The 19933-nt window shown below is 45.2% G+C and overlaps 2 protein-coding genes across 9 annotated transcripts in view; one reads left to right on the top strand and one right to left on the bottom strand.

Moving 5' to 3' along the window:
- Window positions 1–17543, bottom strand: part of mars1 (methionyl-tRNA synthetase 1) — a 54622-nt gene extending 37079 nt beyond the window's left edge. For all 8 annotated transcript variants that reach the window (XR_005037100.1, XR_005037099.1, XR_005037101.1 and 5 more), the window contains exons 1-6: window positions 17288–17543; window positions 10836–10926; window positions 5369–5447; window positions 4369–4500; window positions 3953–4028; window positions 299–492 (exon numbers count right to left, since the gene is read on the bottom strand). Coding sequence is in view for 5 of the 8 variants with exons in the window: in XM_036950852.1 (XP_036806747.1) it covers window positions 299–492; window positions 3953–4028; window positions 4369–4500; window positions 5369–5447; window positions 10836–10926; window positions 17288–17390 (675 nt within the window). In the remaining 3 variants the exon portion in view is untranslated. The remainder of the gene's footprint in view (window positions 1–298; window positions 493–3952; window positions 4029–4368; window positions 4501–5368; window positions 5448–10835; window positions 10927–17287) is intronic.
- Window positions 17544–17670: 127 nt separating this feature from the next.
- The window catches only part of LOC110493286 (rho GTPase-activating protein 15), a 65031-nt gene continuing 62768 nt past the window's right edge, over window positions 17671–19933 (top strand). The window contains exon 1 of the mRNA XM_036950854.1: window positions 17671–18198. The gene's annotated coding sequence lies outside the window, so the exon portion shown is untranslated. The remainder of the gene's footprint in view (window positions 18199–19933) is intronic.

The raw sequence follows: 19933 nt of genomic DNA, 5'->3' as shown, positions 1-19933 counted from the left end.
AGAGAGAGAGAAAGAGAGAGAGAGCATAGGACTAGGGGTGGATTTGAAGTGTGGCTACTCTCTCACCTCCTCTCTATGTATTACCGGCCAAAGAGGACCACAACGGAAAAAAGGCTTTGAGTTAATGACAATAACATTAGCAGTGTGAATTGTGTTTTCAAATCAATCTTACATGTCCAAATTGTACCATTTACAACCTCAAACATGTTACAAAACAGTTCCCTTGTATGATCTACTGTTGTAACCCAGGATTGATGTTAAAACAAACGAAACACTAAATGTATAATTTTTTTTTTACCTCAGGGCTGTTGCATGGCTGTGTGCCTCTACCCTGAACCTGTCCCTGACCATGGTGTGTGGTTGGCTGTCTCTGCAGGTAGGTCTTCAGAGACTCCGCCTTCAGTCCCTTCCCCTGAAGTACAGTCTGGGCTGCAGACACACAGGCTGCCAACATGCCCACACGCTCAAACCACAGCTGCAGCGTCTGATTACCTACAGTAAAAGGCCAAGAGGAACGGACGCCACGGTTAAACACATATACTGACAGAAGTTCTTTAAAGTACTTTAAAGTACTACTTAAGTAGGGGGGGGGGGGGGGGGTATCTGTACTTTACTATTTATATTTTTGCCAACTTTCACTCCACTACATTCCTAAAGAAAAGAATGTACTATTTAGTCAATACATTTTCCCTGACACACAAACATACTCGTTACATTTTAAATGCTTAGCAGGAAAATAGTCCAATTCATACACTTATTTTTGGGCCGGCAGGAAGCTTAGTGGTTAGAGGCAGGGTAGCCTAGTGGTTAGAGGCAGGTAGCCTAGTGGTTAGAGGCAGGAAGCCTAGTGGTTAGAGGCAGGTGGCCTAGTGGTTAGAGGCAGGTGGCCTAGTGGTTAGAGGAGGCAGGTGGCCTAGTGGTTAGAGGAGGCAGGTAGCCTAGTGGTTAGAGGCAGGTAGCCTAGTAGTTAGAGGCAGGTAGCCTAGTGGTTAGAGGCAGGTAGCCTAGTGGTTAGAGGCAGGGTAGCCTAGTGGTTAGAGGCAGGGTAGCCTAGTGGTTAGAGGCAGGGTAGCCTAGTGGTTAGAGGCAGGGTAGCCTAGTGGTTAGAGGCAGGTGGCCTAGTGGTTAGAGGCAGGTGGCCTAGTGGTTAGAGGCAGGGTAGCCTAGTGGTTAGAGGAAGGGTAGCCTAGTGGTTAGAGGCAGGTGGCCTAGTGGTTAGAGGCAGGTGGCCTAGTGGTTAGAGGCAGGTGGCTTAGTGGTTAGAGGCAGGTGGCCTAGTGGTTAGAGGCAGGTGGCCTAGTGGTTAGAGGCAGGTGGCCTAGTGGTTAGAGGAGGCAGGTAGTCTAGTGGTTAGAGGCAGGTAGACTAGTGGTTAGAGGCAGGTGGCCTAGTGGTTAGAGGCAGGTGGCCTAGTGGTTAGAGGCAGGTGGCCTAGTGGTTAGAGGCAGGTGGCCTAGTGGTTAGAGGCAGGTGGCCTAGTGGTTAGAGGCAGGTGGCCTAGTGGTTAGAGGAGGCTGGTGGCCTAGTGGTTAGAGGAGGCAGGTGGCCTAGTGGTTAGAGGCAGGTGGCCTAGTGGTTAGAGGCAGGTGGCCTAGTGGTTAGAGGCAGGTGGCCTAGTGGTTAGAGGCAGGTGGCCTAGTGGTTAGAGGCAGGTGGCCTAGTGGTTAGAGGCAGGTGGCCTAGTGGTTAGAGGCAGGTGGCCTAGTGGTTAGAGGAGGCAGGTGGCCTAGTGGTTAGAGGAGGCAGGTGGCCTAGTGGTTAGAGGCAGGTGGCCTAGTGGTTAGAGGCAGGTGGCCTAGTGGTTAGAGGCAGGTGGCCTAGTGGTTAGAGGCAGGTGGCCTAGTGGTTAGAGGCAGGTAGCCTAGTGGTTAGAGGCAGGTAGCCTAGTGGTTAGAGGCAGGTAGCCTAGTGGTTAGAGGCAGGTGGCCTAGTGGTTAGAGGCAGGTAGCCTAGTGGTTAGAGGCCGGTAGCCTAGTGGTTAGAGGCAGGTGGCCTAGTGGTTAGAGGCAGGTGGCCTAGTGGTTAGAGGCAGGTGGCCTAGTGGTTAGAGGGAGGTGGCCTAGTGGTTAGAGGCAGGTGGCCTAGTGGTTAGAGGCAGGTGGCCTAGTGGTTAGAGGAGGCAGGTGGCCTAGTGGTTAGAGGAGGCAGGTGGCCTAGTGGTTAGAGGAGGCAGGTGGCCTAGTGGTTAGAGGAGGCAGGTGGCCTAGTGGTTAGAGGAGGCAGGTAGCCTAGTGGTTAGAGGCAGGTAGCCTAGTAGTTAGAGGAGGCAGGTAGTCTAGTGGTTAGAGGCAGGTAGCCAAGTGGTTAGAGGCAGGTAGCCTAGTGGTTAGAGGCAGGGTAGCCTAGTGGTTAGAGGCAGGGTAGCCTAGTGGTTAGAGGCAGGGTAGCCTAGTGGCAGGTGGCCTAGTGGTTAGAGGCAGGTGGCCTAGTGGTTAGAGGCAGGAAGCCTAGTGGTTAGAGGCAGGTGGCCTAGTGGTTAGAGGCAGGTGGCCTAGTGGTTAGAGGCAGGTGGCCTAGTGGTTAGAGGCAGGTGGCCTAGTGGTTAGAGGAGGCAGGTGGCCTAGTGGTTAGAGGAGGCAGGTAGCCTAGTGGTTAGAGGCAGGTAGCCTAGTAGTTAGAGGCAGGTAGCCTAGTGGTTAGAGGAGGCAGGTAGTCTAGTGGTTAGAGGCAGGTGGCCTAGTGGTTAGAGGCAGGTAGCCTAGTGGTTAGAGGCAGGTAGCCTAGTGGTTAGAGGCAGGTAGCCTAGTGGTTAGAGGCAGGTAGCCTAGTGGTTAGAGGCCGGTAGCCTAGTGGTTAGAGGCAGGTGGCCTAGTGGTTAGAGGCAGGTAGCCTAGTGGTTAGAGGCAGGTAGCCTAGTGGTTAGAGGCAGGTGGCCTAGTGGTTAGAGGAGGCAGGTAGCCTGGTGGTTAGAGGCAGGTGGCCTAGTGGTTAGAGGCAGGTAGCCTAGTGGTTAGAGGCAGGTAGCCTAGTGGTTAGAGGCAGGTGGCCTAGTGGTTAGAGGCAGGTAGCCTAGTGGTTAGAGGCAGGTAGCCTAGTGGTTAGAGGCAGGTGGCCTAGTGGTTAGAGGCAGGTAGCCTAGTGGTTAGAGGCCGGTAGCCTAGTGGTTAGAGGCAGGTGGCCTAGTGGTTAGAGGCAGGTAGCCTAGTGGTTAGAGGCAGGTAGCCTAGTGGTTAGAGGCAGGTGGCCTAGTGGTTAGAGGAGGCAGGTAGCCTGGTGGTTAGAGGCAGGTGGCCTAGTGGTTAGAGGCAGGTAGCCTAGTGGTTAGAGGCAGGTAGCCTAGTGGTTAGAGGCAGGTAGCCTAGTGGTTAGAGGCAGGTGGCCTAGTGGTTAGAGGCAGGTAGCCTAGTGGTTAGAGGCAGGTAGCCTAGTGGTTAGAGGCAGGTGGCCTAGTGGTTAGAGGAGGCAGGTAGCCTGGTGGTTAGAGGAGGCAGGTGGCCTAGTGGTTAGAGGCAGGTGGCCTAGTGGTTAGAGGAGACAGGTAGCCTGGTGGTTAGAGGAGGCAGGTGGCCTAGTGGTTAGAGGACTTGGACTAGTAACTGAAAGGTTGCTGGATCGAATCCCCTGAAATTAAGAGTGTGTTCTTAACTGACTTGCCTCGTTAAATAAAATACAAAAAAATCAAGAGAACATGCCTCTGATCTGGCAGACTCACTAAACACACATGCTTCATTTGTAAACGGTGTCAGTGTTGGAGTGCCCCCCCCCCCCCAGGCTATAAAACTACAACAAGAAACGGCTGCCATCTGGTTTGCTTAATATAAGACACTTGAAATTATTTACACTTTTACTTTTAATACATTTAAAACCAAATAGTATTTTACTGGGTGACTTTCACTTGAATCATTTTCTATTATAGTATCTTTACTTTTACTCAAATATGACAATTGGCTACTTTTTCCCACCACCTAAACTAGATCAAATGCTCATTTAAAAACAACAACATATCACTCACCTGATACCAGACTGCTGTCAGACAGGATAGGGTAGAGAGCTGCCCACAGAACCACATCTGCCACAGAAACCATCTCCTAAAACACACAGCCCAGTTCAATCACTCACATGTTTTCAGAAAATACCTTTTCACAACAACTACTGTCAGTAAGCCTTTTACAGTAACGTACAAGCAGAAGTTAATTACATTATATTTCACATTCATGTGCGTTTCCCAGTCAGATTTAACGGTGTGTGTTGAGTTGTGAAGGTGTGTGTGTTGAGTTGTGAAGGTGTGTGTGTTGAGTTGTGAAGGTGTGTATGTGTGTTGAGTTGTGAAGGTGTGTGTGTGTGTGTGTTGAGTTGTGAAGGTGTGTGCGTGAGTTGAGTTGTGAAGGTGTGTATGTTGTGAATGTGTGTGTGTGTGTGTTGTCGTACAGCAGTGAGGAACAGCGTGGTCCTCTGGCTCAGACTCTGGTCCAGGTAGCTGAGAGGTCCCTGTAGAACCCTGGGGGTTTCTGCTCCTTTTCCCTGCAGCACCACCATGTGAAGGGCATGCATCACTGCAGGCTGGAGACAAGAATAACTTGATTAACACCTGTACAACACAGAACGGCAGGGTAGCCTAGTGGTTAGGGCGTTGGACTAGTAACCGGAAGGTTGCAAGTTCAAACCCCCGAGCTGACAAGGTACAAATCTGTCATTCTGCCCCTGAACAAGTTAACCCACTGTTCCTAGGCTGTCACTGAAAATAAAAAATTGTTCTTAACTGAATTGCCTGGTTAAATAAATGTTAAAAAAAAATTAAAAATTAAAACAAGCTGGAAGTGGCTCAGCGGTCTAAGGCGGTCACACAGGAAGTCATCGCAGTGTTTGAGGAGACCAATGAGGAGGCGCAAAATTGTCCATTTTAGGGGAGTTTGGCCGTCCGGGATGTCTTTGTCCCATCGCGCTCTAGCAGGTGTATGGCATTTCCTCAGAGACATTGACTGGCTTCCGGGTTAAGCGAGCAGTGTGTCAAGAAGCAGTGTGGCTTGGCACGGTCGTGTTTACGGAGGACACACAGCTCTCAAACTTCACCTCTCCTGAGTCAAGACTAAAACAACCAACATTTGGGGAGAAAAAGGGGGTAAAAAATAAAAATAAAGAACACCAATTGCAAAGATTAAAACAGAACGTGATTTGATTTGTTCAATTAATATACATGGCATCTTTCAAGTAGTCACTGCGGACGGGAGCATCGTGGCTGATGATTTCCAGGAAGTCACTATGGATGGGAGTATCTTGGCTGACGATTTCCAGGAAGTCACTATGGATGGGAGCATCTTGGCTGACGATTTCCAGGAAGTCACTATGGATGGGAGCATCTTGGCTGACGATTTCCAGGAAGTCAAATGGATGGGCGCATTGTGGCTGACGATTTATCAGACATTCTTACCTGTAGTTCTGTAGCTTCCCATTCCAGCCACTGGTTGACGATATCACTGGATTCCTGTCCATTCAGCTCTATCAGGTACCTAAAGGACACATGGATGAAAAGACTGGATGACTGAGGAACCTCTACAACGACACAGACCAGGTAATCACACAGCTAGCTACAGCATTAAATCAGTTGGCTTAATGACGACACAGATACTATACAGTTGGCTGGGTCTTATATATATTTTCCGTGCATCGGCAGGACAGAACAGCTATTATATATTTTTAAGACGAGGGGTATGGGTGTGTGTCTATTTGTCAATAACTGCTGGTGCGCGATGTCTAATATTAAGGAAGTTTCGAGGTATTGCTCGCCTGAGGTAGAGTATATCATGATAAGCAGTAGACCACACTACCTACCAAGACAGTTTTCATCTATATTATTCGTAGCCGTCTATTTACCACAACAAACCGATACTGGCACTAAGACCTCACTCAACCAACTCTATAAGGCCATAAACAAACAAGAAAATGCTCATCCAGAAGCGACGCTCCTAGTGGCCGGGGACTTTAATGCAGGGAAACTTAAATCTGTTTTACCTCATTTCTACCAGCATGTTACATGTGCAACCAGAGGAAGAAAAAAACACCTTTACTCCACACACAGAGATGAGTACAACGCTCTCCCTCACCCTCCATTTAACACATCTGACCATAACTCTATCCTCCCGATTCCTGCTTACAAGCAAAAACTAAAGCAGGAAGTACCAGTGACTCCTTCAATACGGAAGTGATCAGATGACACGGATGCTACGGTACAGGACTATATTGCTAGCACAGACTGGAATATGTTCCGGGATTCATCCAATGGCATTGAAGAGTATACCACATCAGTCAACGGCTCCATCAATAAGTGCATCGACGTCGTCCCCACAGTGACCGTACGTACATATCCCAACCAGAAGCCATGGATTACATGCAACTTCCGCTCCAAGCTAAAGGCTAGAACTTCCACTTTTAAGTAGCCAGACACTAGTCCGGAATCTTATAAGAAATCTTACTATACCCTCAGATGAACCATCAAACAGAAAAAGCGTCAATACAGATCTAAGACTGAATCCTACTACACCGGCTCTGATGTTCGTCGGATGTGGCAGGGCTTGCAAACTATTATGGACTACAAAGGGAAACCTAGCCGCAAGCTGTCCAGTGACACGAGCCCACCAGACGGGCTAAATGCCTTTTATGCTCGCTTCGAGACAAGCAACACTGAAGCATGCATGAGAGCACCAGCTGTTCCGGACAACTGTGTGATCACGCTCTCTGTAGCTGATGTGAGCAAGACATTTAAACACGTCAACATTCACAAGGCCTAGATGGATTACCAGGACGTGTCCTCAAAGCACGCATGGAACAACTGGCAAGTGACTCCACTGACATTTTCAACCCCTCTCTGACCAAGTCTGTGATACCTACGTTTCAAGCAGACCACCATAGTCCCTGTACCCAAGAAAGTGAAGGTACCCTGCCTAAATGATTACCGTCCCTTAGCACTCACGTCGGTAGCCATGAAGTGCTTTGAAAGGCTGGTCATGGCTCACATCAACACCATCATCCCGGAAACCCTATACCCTCTCCAATTCACATGACACAATTTCAATCGCACTCCACACTGCCCTTTCCCATCTGGACAAAAGGAACACCTATGTGAGAATGCTGTTCATTGACTACAGCTCAACATTCAACACCATCGTGCCCACAACGCCTTTCCCCCTCGGGAGACTGAAAAGATTTTACATGGGTCCCCAGATCCTCAAAAAGTTCTACAGCTGCACAATCGACAGCATCGACAGCATCTGACCGGTTGCATCACAGCCTGGTGTGGCAACTGCTCGGCCTCCGACTGTAAGGCGCTACAGAGGGTAGTGGGAACGGCCCAGTACATCACCGGGGCCAAACCTCCTGCCATCCAGGACCTACTGTATATACCAGGCGGTGTCAGAGGAAAGCCCAAAAGACTCTAGTCACCCAAGTCATAGACTGTTCACTCTGCTACCGCACAGCAAGTGGTACCGTAGTGCCAAGTCTAGGTCCAAAAGACTCCAGTCACCCAAGTCATAGACTGTTCTCTCTGCTACCGCACAGCAAGTGGTACCGTAGTGCCAAGTCTAGGTCCAAAAGGCTCCTTAACAGCTTCCACCCCCATGCCATAATGCCATACTGCTGAACAACTAATCAAAATGGCCACCTGGGCAATTTATATTGACCCCCCCCATTTTTTTACATTTTGCACTGCTGCTACTCGCTGTTTATTATCTATGCCTCGTCACTTTACCCATACCTACGTGTAAAAATGACCTCCACTAACCTGTACTCCCCGCACATTGACTCTGTACCGATACCCCCGGTATATAGTCTCCACATTGACTCTGTACCGGTACCCCCTGTATATAGTCTCCACATTGACTCTGTACCGGTACCCCCTGTATATAGCCTCCACATTGACTCTGTACCAGTACCCCCTGTATATAACCTCCACATTGACTCTGTACCGGTACCCCCTGTATATAGTCTCCACATTGACTCTGTACCGGTACCCCCTGTATATAACCTCCACATTGACTCTGTACCAGTACCCCCTGTATATAGCCTCCACATTGACTCTGTACCAGTACCCCCTGTATATAGCCTCCACATTGACTCTGTACCAGTACCCCCTGTATATAGCCTCCACATTGACTCTGTACCAGTACCCCCTGTATATAGCCTCCACATTGACTCTGTACCAGTACCCCCTGTATATAGCCTCCACATTGACTCTGTACCAGTACCCCCTGTATATAGCCTCCACATTGACTCTGTACCAGTACCCCCTGTATATAGCCTCCACATTGACTCTGTACCAGTACCCCCTGTATATAGCCTCCACATTGACTCTGTACCAGTACCCCCTGTATATAGTCTCCACATTGACTCTGTACCGTAACACCCTGTATATAGCCTCCACATTGACTCTGTACTGGTACCCCCTGTATATAGCCTCCACATTGACTCTGTACCAGTACCCCCTGTATATAGCCTCCACATTGACTCTGTACTGGTACCCCCTGTATATAGCCTCCACATTGACTCTGTACTGGTACCCCCTGTATATAGCCTCCACATTGACTCTGTACTGGTACCCCCTGTATATAGCCTCCACATTGACTCTGTACTGGTACCCCCTGTATATAGCCTCCACATTGACTCTGTACTGGTACCCCCTGTATATAGCCTCCACATTGACTCTGTACTGGTACCCCCTGTATATAGTCTCCACATTGACTCTGTACCAGTACCCCCTGTATATAGTCTCTACATTGACTCTGTACTGGTACCCCCTGTATATAGCCTCCACACTGACTCTGTACTGGTACCCCCTGTATATAGTCTCTACATTGACTCTGTACTGGTACCCCCTGTGTATAGCCTCCACATTGACTCTGTACTGGTACCCCCTGTATATAGCCTCCACACTGACTCTGTACTGGTACCCCCTGTATATAGCCTCCACATTGACTCTGTACCAGTACCCCCTGTATATAGTCTCTACATTGACTCTGTACTGGTACCCCCTATATATAGTCTCTACATTGACTCTGTACTGGTACCCCCTATATATAGCCTCCACATTGACTCTGTACTGGTACCCCCTGTATATAGCCTCCACATTGACTCTGTACCAGTACCCCCTGTATATAACCTCCACATTGACTCTGTACCGGTACCCCCTGTATATAGTCTCCACATTGACTCTGTACTGGTACCCCCTGTATATAGCCTCCACATTGACTCTGTACCAGTACCCCCTGTATATAACCTCCACATTGACTCTGTACCAGTACCCCCTGTATACAGTCTGCACATTGACTCTGTACCAGTACCCCCTGTATATAGCCTCCACATTGACTCTGTACCGGTACCCCCTGTATATAGCCTCCACATTGACTCTGTACCGGTACCCCCTGTATATAGCCTCCACATTGACTCTGTACCGGTACCCCCTGTATATAGCCTCCACATTGACTCTGTACTGGTACTCCCTGTATATAGCCTCCACATTGACTCTGTACCGGTACCCCCTGTATATAGCCTCCACATTGACTCTGTACCGGTACCCCCTGTATATAGCCTCCACATTGACTCAGTACCAGTACCACCTGTATATAGTCTCCACATTGACTCTGTACCATAACACCCTGTATATAGCCTCCACATTGACTCTGTACCAGTACCCCCTGTATATAGTCTCCACATTGACTCTGTACCATAACACCCTGTATATAGACTCCACATTGACTCTGTACCAGTACCCCCTGTATATAGTCTCCACATTGACTCTGTACCAGTACCCCCTGTATATAGTCTCCACATTGACTCTGTACCGGTACCCCCTGTATATAGTCTCCACATTGACTCTGTACCAGTACCCCCTGTATATAGCCTCCACATTGACTCTGTACCAGTACCCCCTGTATATAGTCTCCACATTGACTCTGTACCAGTACCCCCTGTATATAGTCTCCACATTGACTCTGTACCAGTACCCCCTGTATATAGTCTCCACATTGACTCTGTACCGGTACCCCCTGTATATAGTCTCCACATTGACTCTGTACCAGTCCCCCCTGTATATAGCCTCCACATTGACTCTGTACCAGTACCCCCTGTATATAGTCTCCACATTGACTCTGTACCAGTACCCCCTGTATATAGTCTCCACATTGACTCTGTACCAGTACCCCCTGTATATAGTCTCCACATTGACTCTGTACCGGTACCCCCTGTATATAGTCTCCACATTGACTCTGTACCGGTACCCCCTGTATATAGTCTCCACATTGACTCTGTACCAGTCCCCCCTGTATATAGCCTCCACATTGACTCTGTACCAGTACCCCCTGTATATAGTCTCCACATTGACTCTGTACCGGTACCCCCTGTATATAGTCTCCACATTGACTCTGTACCAGTACCCCCTGTATATAGCCTCCACATTGACTCTGTACCGGTACCCCCTGTATATAGCCTCGTTATTACTTTTTTATTGTGTTACTTTTATATAAAAAATTACTTTAGTTTGTTTTGTAAAATTTTCTTAACTCTTTATTTCTTGAACTGCATTGTTGGTTAAGGGCTTGTCAGTAAGCATTTCACGGTAAGGTCTACTACACCAGTTGTAGTCTGCATTTCACAGTAAGGTCTACACTACACCTGTTGTATTCGGCGCATGTGACAAATAACTTTAGATTAGATTTGATCATACCCCTTCCGATCTTTAGGACTTCCTAGAGAGTAAAGGTGTGAATGTCTGAGGCTATATAATGGAGGAATGATATAGTGTGTTAGTATAGATGGTAGAGCAGGGGTACTGACTGGCAGAAATGTCTATATAATGGAGGAATGATATAGTATGTTAGTATAGATGGTAGAGCAGGGGTACTGACTGGCAGATGGAGTTGGGGCTGAAGAGGTGTGTTCCACTGGGGAGGAGCAGGGCAGGCAGGGCTGGACGGCTGAGGTAGGGCACCACTCGCTCTGTAAAAACAACATACAACCCATTAGCCTACAGTTCATTAATAATAATAGATTATACTTTTCTATACACCCAAAACACTTTACATAGTAAAAGGGGAAGACTCACCTCACCATCAAAATACAGGTAAGAGTTAACAACTCAACCAACATATTCACTATCAACCACGTTTTCATGAAGTTGCCCTTAAACCTAGTAGTAAAGTCTGTTATTACACAGTATTGGAGTCGTGTCCCCCCCCCCCCTCCCCTGAAACGTATCACAAAGAAATGTCCTTTGGAGGGCTAAAGTGGATCTTAAAGGTTTAAAGGGATCATTGGTCACAGATTCAATCGTCATCATCAATTCTTCGAATTCATTTTAATCTGAAAACTAATCAGAACTCAATCTGATAAGACCCGTTGTTACACAGTCTATGGATGGGTAAGACCGAGGAGGATTGGCAATATGGCTTAATGTGTCTGTTAGGGCTGCCTGGATAGACAGAGGACTAGAGAGAGAGAGAGAGAGAGAGAGGACTAGACATCCTTGTCTGGCCAAGGCCCAGTTTGTCCTTTCTGTCACTGTGTGTTGTCTGTCTGTCTGTCTATGGGAGAATCTCGGTTGCATTCTCCTCGCGTCCTCTCTCCTCGACTCCTTCTCAAAACTAATTTATGAGGAGGTCAGAGGGGAGGGACCTCTGGCTTTCTCGTCCAATGGGTTTTGAGGAGGCGGCGAAAATATAGGACGCAAGGAGAATGCAATCAGGGGAGGCAGGTAGTCTAGTGGTCAGAGCGTTGGGCCAGTAACCGAAAGGTTGCTAGATCGAATCCCCGAGCTGACAAGGTAAAAATATGTCATTCTGCCCATGAACAAGGCAGTTAACCCACTGTTCCTAGGCCATCATTGCAAATAAGAATTTGTTCTTAACTGACTTGCCTCGTTAAATAAAGGTTCAATTGAGATTCTCCATATATGATTGAACAGTTGACAGTGAAAGATGTTAGAGTGGACAGGCTGGACTGTATGACAGAGAGCCCTGTCAGTCTATATCATCACAGCAGAGCTCAGGAGGATCAGATCACATAGCTGGACAGTTCAGCCACAAGCTGAACAAAACAATCAGCTCATGGAGCAGCTCAATCATGGAGAAGCTTCAGAGAGAGACAGAGAGAGCAGGTATTATGATTGCAGCGTTAGGACCACAGAGGTTTATCTCCAACACCTTCTGCTTTGGGGAATACACATGATAACCTTGTTGTGTACTGCTGGCTTGGTAGTTATGACATAAGGGCATGTCCATGAAAACAGAATGATGCTGAGACTTTTTCACTTTAAAATGTATGTCAAACAATAACCAATGAATTAAACCAAGTCAAACAAACCATACAACTCTATACACAAGGACTACTTTGAACAATTTCCACTGATTTGTTTTACAAAAACAAAAAATTTGAAGAACAATGCAGCTGCAAAGTTTGGTAACAGAATGATGGTTCGTTCTGTCATTCTGTTACCAAATGATGGTTGGTTCTGTCATTCTGTTACCAAATGATGGTTGGTTCTGTCATTCTGTTACCAAATGATGGTTGGTTCTGTCATTCTGTTACCAAATGATGGTTGGTTCTGTCATTCTGTTACCAAATTATGGTTTGTTCTGTCATTCTGTTACCAAATGATGGTTGGTTCTGTCATTCTGTTACCAAATGATGGTTGGTTCTGTCATTCTGTTACCAAATGATGGTTGGTTCTGTCATTCTGTTACCAAATTATGGTTGGTTCTGTCATTCTGTTACCAAATTATGGTTTGTTCTGTCATTCTGTTACCAAATGATGGTTGGTTCTGTCATTCTGTTACCAAATGATGGTTGGTTCTGTCATTCTGTTACCAAATTATGGTTGGTTCTGTCATTCTGTTACCAAATTATGGTTTGTTCTGTCATTCTGTTACCAAATGATGGTTGGTTCTGTCATTCTGTTACCAAATGATGGTTGGTTCTGTCATTCTGTTACCAAATGATGGTTGGTTCTGTCATTCTGTTACCAAATGATGGTTTGTTCTGTCATTCTGTTACCAAATGATGGTTTGTTCTGTCATTCTGTTACCAAATGATGGTTCGTTCTGTCATTCTGTTACCAAATGATGGTTGGTTCTGTCATTCTGTTACCAAATGATGGTTTGTTCTGTCATTCTGTTACCAAATGATGGTTCGTTCTGTCGTTCTGTTACCAAATGATGGTTCGCTCTGTCATTCTGTTACCAAATGATGGTTCGCTCTGTCATTCTGTTACCAAATGATGGTTTGTTCTGTCATTCTGTTACCAAATGATGGTTTGTTCTGTCATTCTGTTACCAAATGATGGTTTGTTCTGTCATTCTGTTACCAAATGATGGTTCGCTCTGTCATTCTGTTACCAAATGATGGGTTGTTCTGTCATTATGTTACCAAATGATGGTTGGTTCTGTCATTCTGTTACCAAATGATGGTTTGTTCTGTCATTCTGTTACCAAATGATGATTTGTTCTGTCATTCTGTTACCAAATGATGGGTTGTTCTGTCATTATGTTACCAAATGATGGTTGGTTCTGTCATTCTGTTACCAAATGATGGTTCGCTCTGTCATTCTGTTACCAAATGATGGGTTGTTCTGTCATTATGTTACCAAATGATGGTTGGTTCTGTCATTCTGTTACCAAATGATGGTTTGTTCTGTCATTCTGTTACCAAATTATGGTTTATTCTGTCATTCTGTTACCAAATGATGGTTTGTTCTGTCATTCTGTTACCAAACTTTGCATCTGCAAATGTTTTGTATAATTCTACCAAGTCTATTGCCTTTTTTCTTTTCCCTTACAATAAAAACATTACAGTGAAATCCATGTGATCAACTTTAATTTGGAGAGTTGATTAGTAAGTCCAGTTTTGGTAAATCCAGTTACAGCTTCTTTTGACAAACTAATAATATAATAGTACACTGCTCAAAAAAATAAAGGGAACACTAAAATAACACATCCTAGATCTGAATGAATGAAATAGTCTTATTAAATACTTTTTTCTTTACATAGTTGAATGTGCTGACATCAAAATCACACAAAAATGATCAATGGAAATCAAATGTATCAATCCATGGAGGTTCTGGATTTGGAGTCACACTCAAAATTAAAGTGGAAAACCACACTACAGGCTGATCCAACTTTGATGTAATGTCCTTAAAACTAGTCAAAATGAGGCTCAGTAGTGTGTGTGGCCTCCACGTGCCTGTATGACCTCCCTACAACGCCTGGGCATGCTCCTGATGAGGTGGCGGATGGTCTCCTGAGGGGTCTCCTCCCAGAGCTAGACTAAAGCATCTGCCAACTCCTGGACAGTCTGTGATGCGAGACATGATGTCCCAGATGTGCTCAATTGGATTCAGGTCTGGGGAACGGGCAGGCCAGTCCATAGCATCAATGCCTTCCTCCTGCAGGAACTGCTGACACACTCCAGCCACATGAGGTCTAGCATTGTCTTGCATTAGGTCTCACAAGGGGTCTGAGGATCTCATCTCGGTACCTAATGGTAGTCAGGCTACCACTGGCGAGCACATGGAGGGCTGTGCGGCCCCCCAAAGAAATGCCACCCCACACCATGACTGACCCACCGCCAAACCGGTCATGCTGGAGGATGTTGAAGGCAGCAGAACGTTCTCCACGGCGTCTCCAGACTGTCACGTCTTTCACATGTGCTCAGTGTGAACCTGCTTTCATCTGTGAAGAGCACAGGGCGCCAGTGGCGAATTTGCCAATCTTGGTGTTCTCTGGCAAATGCCAAACGTCCTGCACGGTATTGGGCTGTAACGTGGACGTCGGGCCCTCATACCACCCTCATGGAGTCTGTTTCTGACCGTTTGAGCAGACACATGCACATTTGTGGCCTGCTGGAGGTCATTTTGCAGGGCTCTGGCAGTGCTCCTCCTGCTCCTCCTTGCACAAAGGCGGAGGTAGCGGTCCTGCTGCTGGGTTGTTGCCCTCCTACGGCCTCCTCCACATCTCCTGATGTACTGGCCTTTCTCCTGGTAGCGCCTCCTTGCTCTGGACACTAAGCTGACAGACACAGCAAACCTTCTTGCCACAGTTCGCATTGATGTGCCATCCTGGATGAGCTGCACTACCTGAGCCACTTGTGTGGGTTGTAGACTCCGTCTCATGCGACCACTAGTGAAAGCACCACCAGCATTCAAAGGTGACCAAAACATCAGCCAGGAAGCATAGGAACTGAGAAGTGGTCTGTGGTCACCAAATGCAGAACCACTCCTTTATTGGGGGTGTCTTGCTAATTGCCTATAATTTCCACCTGTTGTCTATTCCATTTGCACAACAGCATGTGAAATGTATTGTCAATCAGTGTTGCTTCCTAAGTGGACAGTTTGATTTCACAGAAGTGTGATTGACTTGGAGTTACATTGTGTTGTTTAAGTGTTCCCTTTATTTTTTTGAGCAGTGTATATATAACCAGCCAGGTCACAGGTGAAATGATTTGCTGTATTCCTAAACAAAAACAACAGTACATCAACAATTGTACATGATAACTTCCATAATTAAATAGCATATTTTAATTTTACGTTTACTATGTTACTCGTTTTTTGCTTCGTAGCCAGAGCAAAAGCTGCCGCGTGACTGGTTATGTGCTGAATGCATGGCCTGACCGGTTTTGTCTGTCCTGTTTTGTCCTGTCCTGTTTAGTCCTGTCCTGTTTTGTCCTGTCCTGTCCTGTTTTCCAAATGTAAAGTTTTTCCCAAGAATATCCGTACTGTCCAGTCATGCTGATCCTCATCCTTTCCCGCTCATCAACTTGGATAGAGTCAAGGATATGTTTTGTATTATTCTAAAAGGCCGACTGCAACACACAGCATGTTTCCAATCCCCTTACATTGGATTTATGACAGAGTTACAGTAAGTAAAACAGTCTTCGTAACAGCTTCTTTTTACAAAGTAAAAACGGTATCAACCCGGTCAAATTATTAACATGAGCGCCAATCAATAGGAATAACACAAACTCATCATGACACTATTGTTATTCAGAATTAAATCAACCTCTTCGTCCTCACTTTCTGTTAGACCTCCTTTAAATTAGATTGATTGTGCAAAGTTATTTCATGGCCCATTCCTTCAGTGGGCAGGAATCGTTGACCTCGCTGGATAGAGGATATGTCTCGCAGGATTATAAAGTCTGACTGAAACATGCATTCATTTCCCTTCCGATCAATGTGATTAGTAATAAAGTTATAGTAAATAAAAACCTTCCTAAGCTGGTTTCTTTTTCCAAAGTAAAACGTAAAAAAGAGAATGGTAATTAACCCTCAAGGCACTAATTATTTACTGCTGATAGATAGGCATAATAAAAGTAATTATTGTCTCTGGAAATTAAAATCAACCTCTTCACCCTCCTTATCTTTCAGTTAGGCCTAATTTAAATTCAATTGTGAAGTAAGGTGCACAGTTATCCATCTGTCATTCATTCAGTGAGGAGAGAGAGTCACATTAGCGCCTGGCTGGGTACCAATGTCCTACAGTAGATTGCCTTGGGGGTTAAGTTGGGTATAAGTTAAAAATAAAATAAATAAAAAAACAGGTAAAAAAAAAAAAGCTCTATATACTTTCCTGTTTGTGATTTCAAAACTTTGACAAAATGAGCAGTATAAAGTACAAACATTTAGGAAATCTCAGGAAAGAAACAGGACATGGTTTGTTTTGTTTTTTAACTAAATCAAAGCGTCAGTGGCCGTTAGCCGTTCTAGTGTTGAGAAACCTAACGTCTAACTGTCTGTGTTATTTTTTCAGTGACTGCACGCCATGTAAACAATGTAAAGCCAGTAGACTAAATATGCAGAGGACTGTCTCTACATTGTGTTCACCTGGTGGGAAAGAGGCATACAGCACTACTGTATATTGTTGGAACAACACAATCATGGCAATAGACCTAGCTGTAGCCTTTTCTGGTCAGTTCTCTGCTGTCACAGGTCAAATTGGTCAATTAATTAATTAATGTGTGTGGGCAGTGGATGTGATCTTGTTTGCCAGCTCTGTGACTCACTGATTGTACTTGGGTGAATGTGTCATTACCCTTCAATCCCGAATACTGATCTTCTATTCTGAGATTCAACCAACCTTGACAACAGTAGTGGAGTAGACGGATCTGATCTGGCAGTGTCAAACCTGATGGCCAGGCTCCATGAAATTAATGGCTCCTCTTTACAAGAAAAACCAATCTGCTAACTAACCAGCCTAGTGGTTAGTTAGTACCAACGGGACATGTAAAGGTATCAATGATCGGACACACCATGTGTTAGCCAGTTAGCAGACAACCTAGCAGCTAGCACGTCTAGCTAACGTTATTCTCTTACCTTCGTGGTTGACATGTTTAACGTCACATTTGACTCCCGTAAATTCGAGCACTGCTAGCACTTTAACACAGTGCGGATTTCCGTCACTCACGAATAGTTTCATCTAGCTGCCTCTAATTCAACTGCTTGTGGACTGAAATACCTAGATATAACTTGATAAAGTACTGGAAATTACAAGAAAATGTAAATATCTAACAGCATGTAACTCCGCCGGTAAGTGCTACTCAACGCGCTGATGCAACCAGGGTTCAGTTGCACTTTTTTTTGCAAATGGCGCACATTGAAGTTTTCTGGAGTTTATCAAGACATGTGTTAAACCTGTAAAGTCAGACTATGAAGGACCACAATTCCCATCAGTGCGTATTGAAGCGACGCTACAACAAACTGACGCGCTCCTTACACAAAATATGATTGGTTCATGCAAAATCACATGGGATATTTTGAACCAATCGGTGGCCAAATACGTTGATGTAACCTAGAGAGATCTTTTTTTTATCATCTGAACGAGAATGAATATTATAATAACCTACAAAGGGAGTGAAGATACAAGTCTTGTATGCAACTGTGCACATTTTATACCCATCGAAAGCTCAACTCGATGTCAGCGTTGTTTTTAAAAAGCTGCATCACGTGACAGAGGACAAATTGCCTGACGACTCAAACGGAATTCTTCCGCTGCCCTATCACAGGAGGAACTGACGTCCGTGGGCGTGGCGTAGCGTTCGACGTGTTGAATGAGTTTGGGTAGCCAGGCAAGAGGAGAAAGCGACCATGCTGAAAATATCGCAAGGCACTGGAGGATGCGGATGCGATCATTTCGGTGGATATCGTTCGCTCGCTAGTGTACCCTTGGGATCACCGTTTTTAATATCAAAATAATTGATGACACACACCGCACCGACCTCCTAAAGGTGAGAAACTGCTTGTTTTAGGTTGTTCTAGCATTTAGAGACACATATTTATATATTTTATTCTGCAAAGTAATTTAGAACATTTAAAACATAAATGTTTTTTTGTTATGTAGTTCACAAGTTGTCAGTTAGCGATGTATTGGAATTGTCAGTTACTATATAGCCTATAAGTTATTGAGTCCTTTTACAACTATATCTTTAATTTCAAAGCTCGTGTGGTGTTATTGTCAGTAAATAATACACATTGAAAACACCAGAAAATCAGGATTAAACAACTCTGTAGTCTATGAATAGACCTGCACTTTATAATAGCAAATCATTTCGTGGTTGTATGTAGTCAGTAGTACTTTGGTGAAATTGCCAAGTTAAACTATTTTCAGTATTTATGAGGGTCCATCCCAAGCTGTTGTGGTGTCTGGAGGAGCTGAGCAGGTGTAGGCTACTGGGTGATATAGGTCATCATTAGCCCTTACTGACAGAGGCTCAACTTAAAATGTCCACTATGTTTTATTACACACATACAACACACATTGTTTTGTTAGTGCTATCAAGTTTGAATGCTCATCATTTTCATGTTTTCCCTCAACCATAACACAACACAAGAATGTAACATTTTGGACCAAAAAAGTTCTCTTCATATTGTTTTTCGACATCCTGTATGATTTTGTTTCGTTTCAGTTGTTAGGGTGCCGTCTTTCGGATGGGACGTTAAAACGGGTGTCCCGACTCTCTGTGGTCACTAAAGATCCCATGGCACTTAAAACCCCGGTGTCCTGGCTAAATTGCTAATCTGGGCCTCATACCATCATGGACACCTAATCATCCCCAGCTTCCAATTGGCTCATTCACCCCCCCCCCTCTCCCCTGTAATTATTCACCGGGTCGTTGCTGTAAACGACAATGTGTTCTCAGTTAACTTACCTGGTAAAATAAAGGTAAAATACATTTTTCAAGTCTCTTGAAAATCTACTTCGAACAGGATATGGAGCATAACCGAGGTGTCCTTTGAGGTTGTGGGACTGAGTGAACTCAGATACTTTGAGGTATCAGATGTGCACTGAGGCCATCATCACACTTATTCAGTTGTTCTATGTTTCATCACTGCAGTAGAATAGTATTTTAGCATTCTCCATTTTCTCCATCCGTTTTTCTCAGTTCAAAACACAGAAACTATGACATCATAGAATGTATAAAAGGTCAGAAGCAAGTGTGACCAAGGCTGTCAGAGAAGGTTCTTTGTTTGAAGCCTAGCCTACTGCACATTTGCATGTTTCACTTACACTACTTTGACTAAAGGTACAGCCAATAAGAAAAGCACATGATAATATGCAATGGAAACAGTTAGAAGCATTGCGTTATCTTTCCATTTGGTCATCTTTCTCTCTGTCTGAGCAGAGTGGAGGGGTATCCTACGAAGTAGGTTTGACGAGGTAACTTTGATCAATTCTAAGTTCAACCGTTTTTTTAAGCTCAGTTCTATCAGTTTGAGTGTCTGGAGCAGTGAGTTTTTATGGAGAGAGAGATAAGTTGCACAGGACAAAACAGGACAGGACAAAACAGGACAGGCCACAGGACAGGACAGGACAGGACAAAACAGGACAGGACAAAACAGGACAGGACAATATAGGACAGGACAAAACAGGACACTACAAGATACACTACAACATCCACAGGCGTTTCCGCTGTTTATACTATACCCTACATCCACAGGCGTTTCCGCTGTTTATACTATACC

Source organism: Oncorhynchus mykiss, chromosome 17 (assembly GCF_013265735.2).
Source record: "Oncorhynchus mykiss isolate Arlee chromosome 17, USDA_OmykA_1.1, whole genome shotgun sequence".
Classification (NCBI taxonomy): Eukaryota; Metazoa; Chordata; class Actinopteri; order Salmoniformes; family Salmonidae; genus Oncorhynchus; species Oncorhynchus mykiss.
Note: the sequence above shows the minus strand (reverse complement) of the source record. Positions and strands in the feature narration are given on the sequence as shown.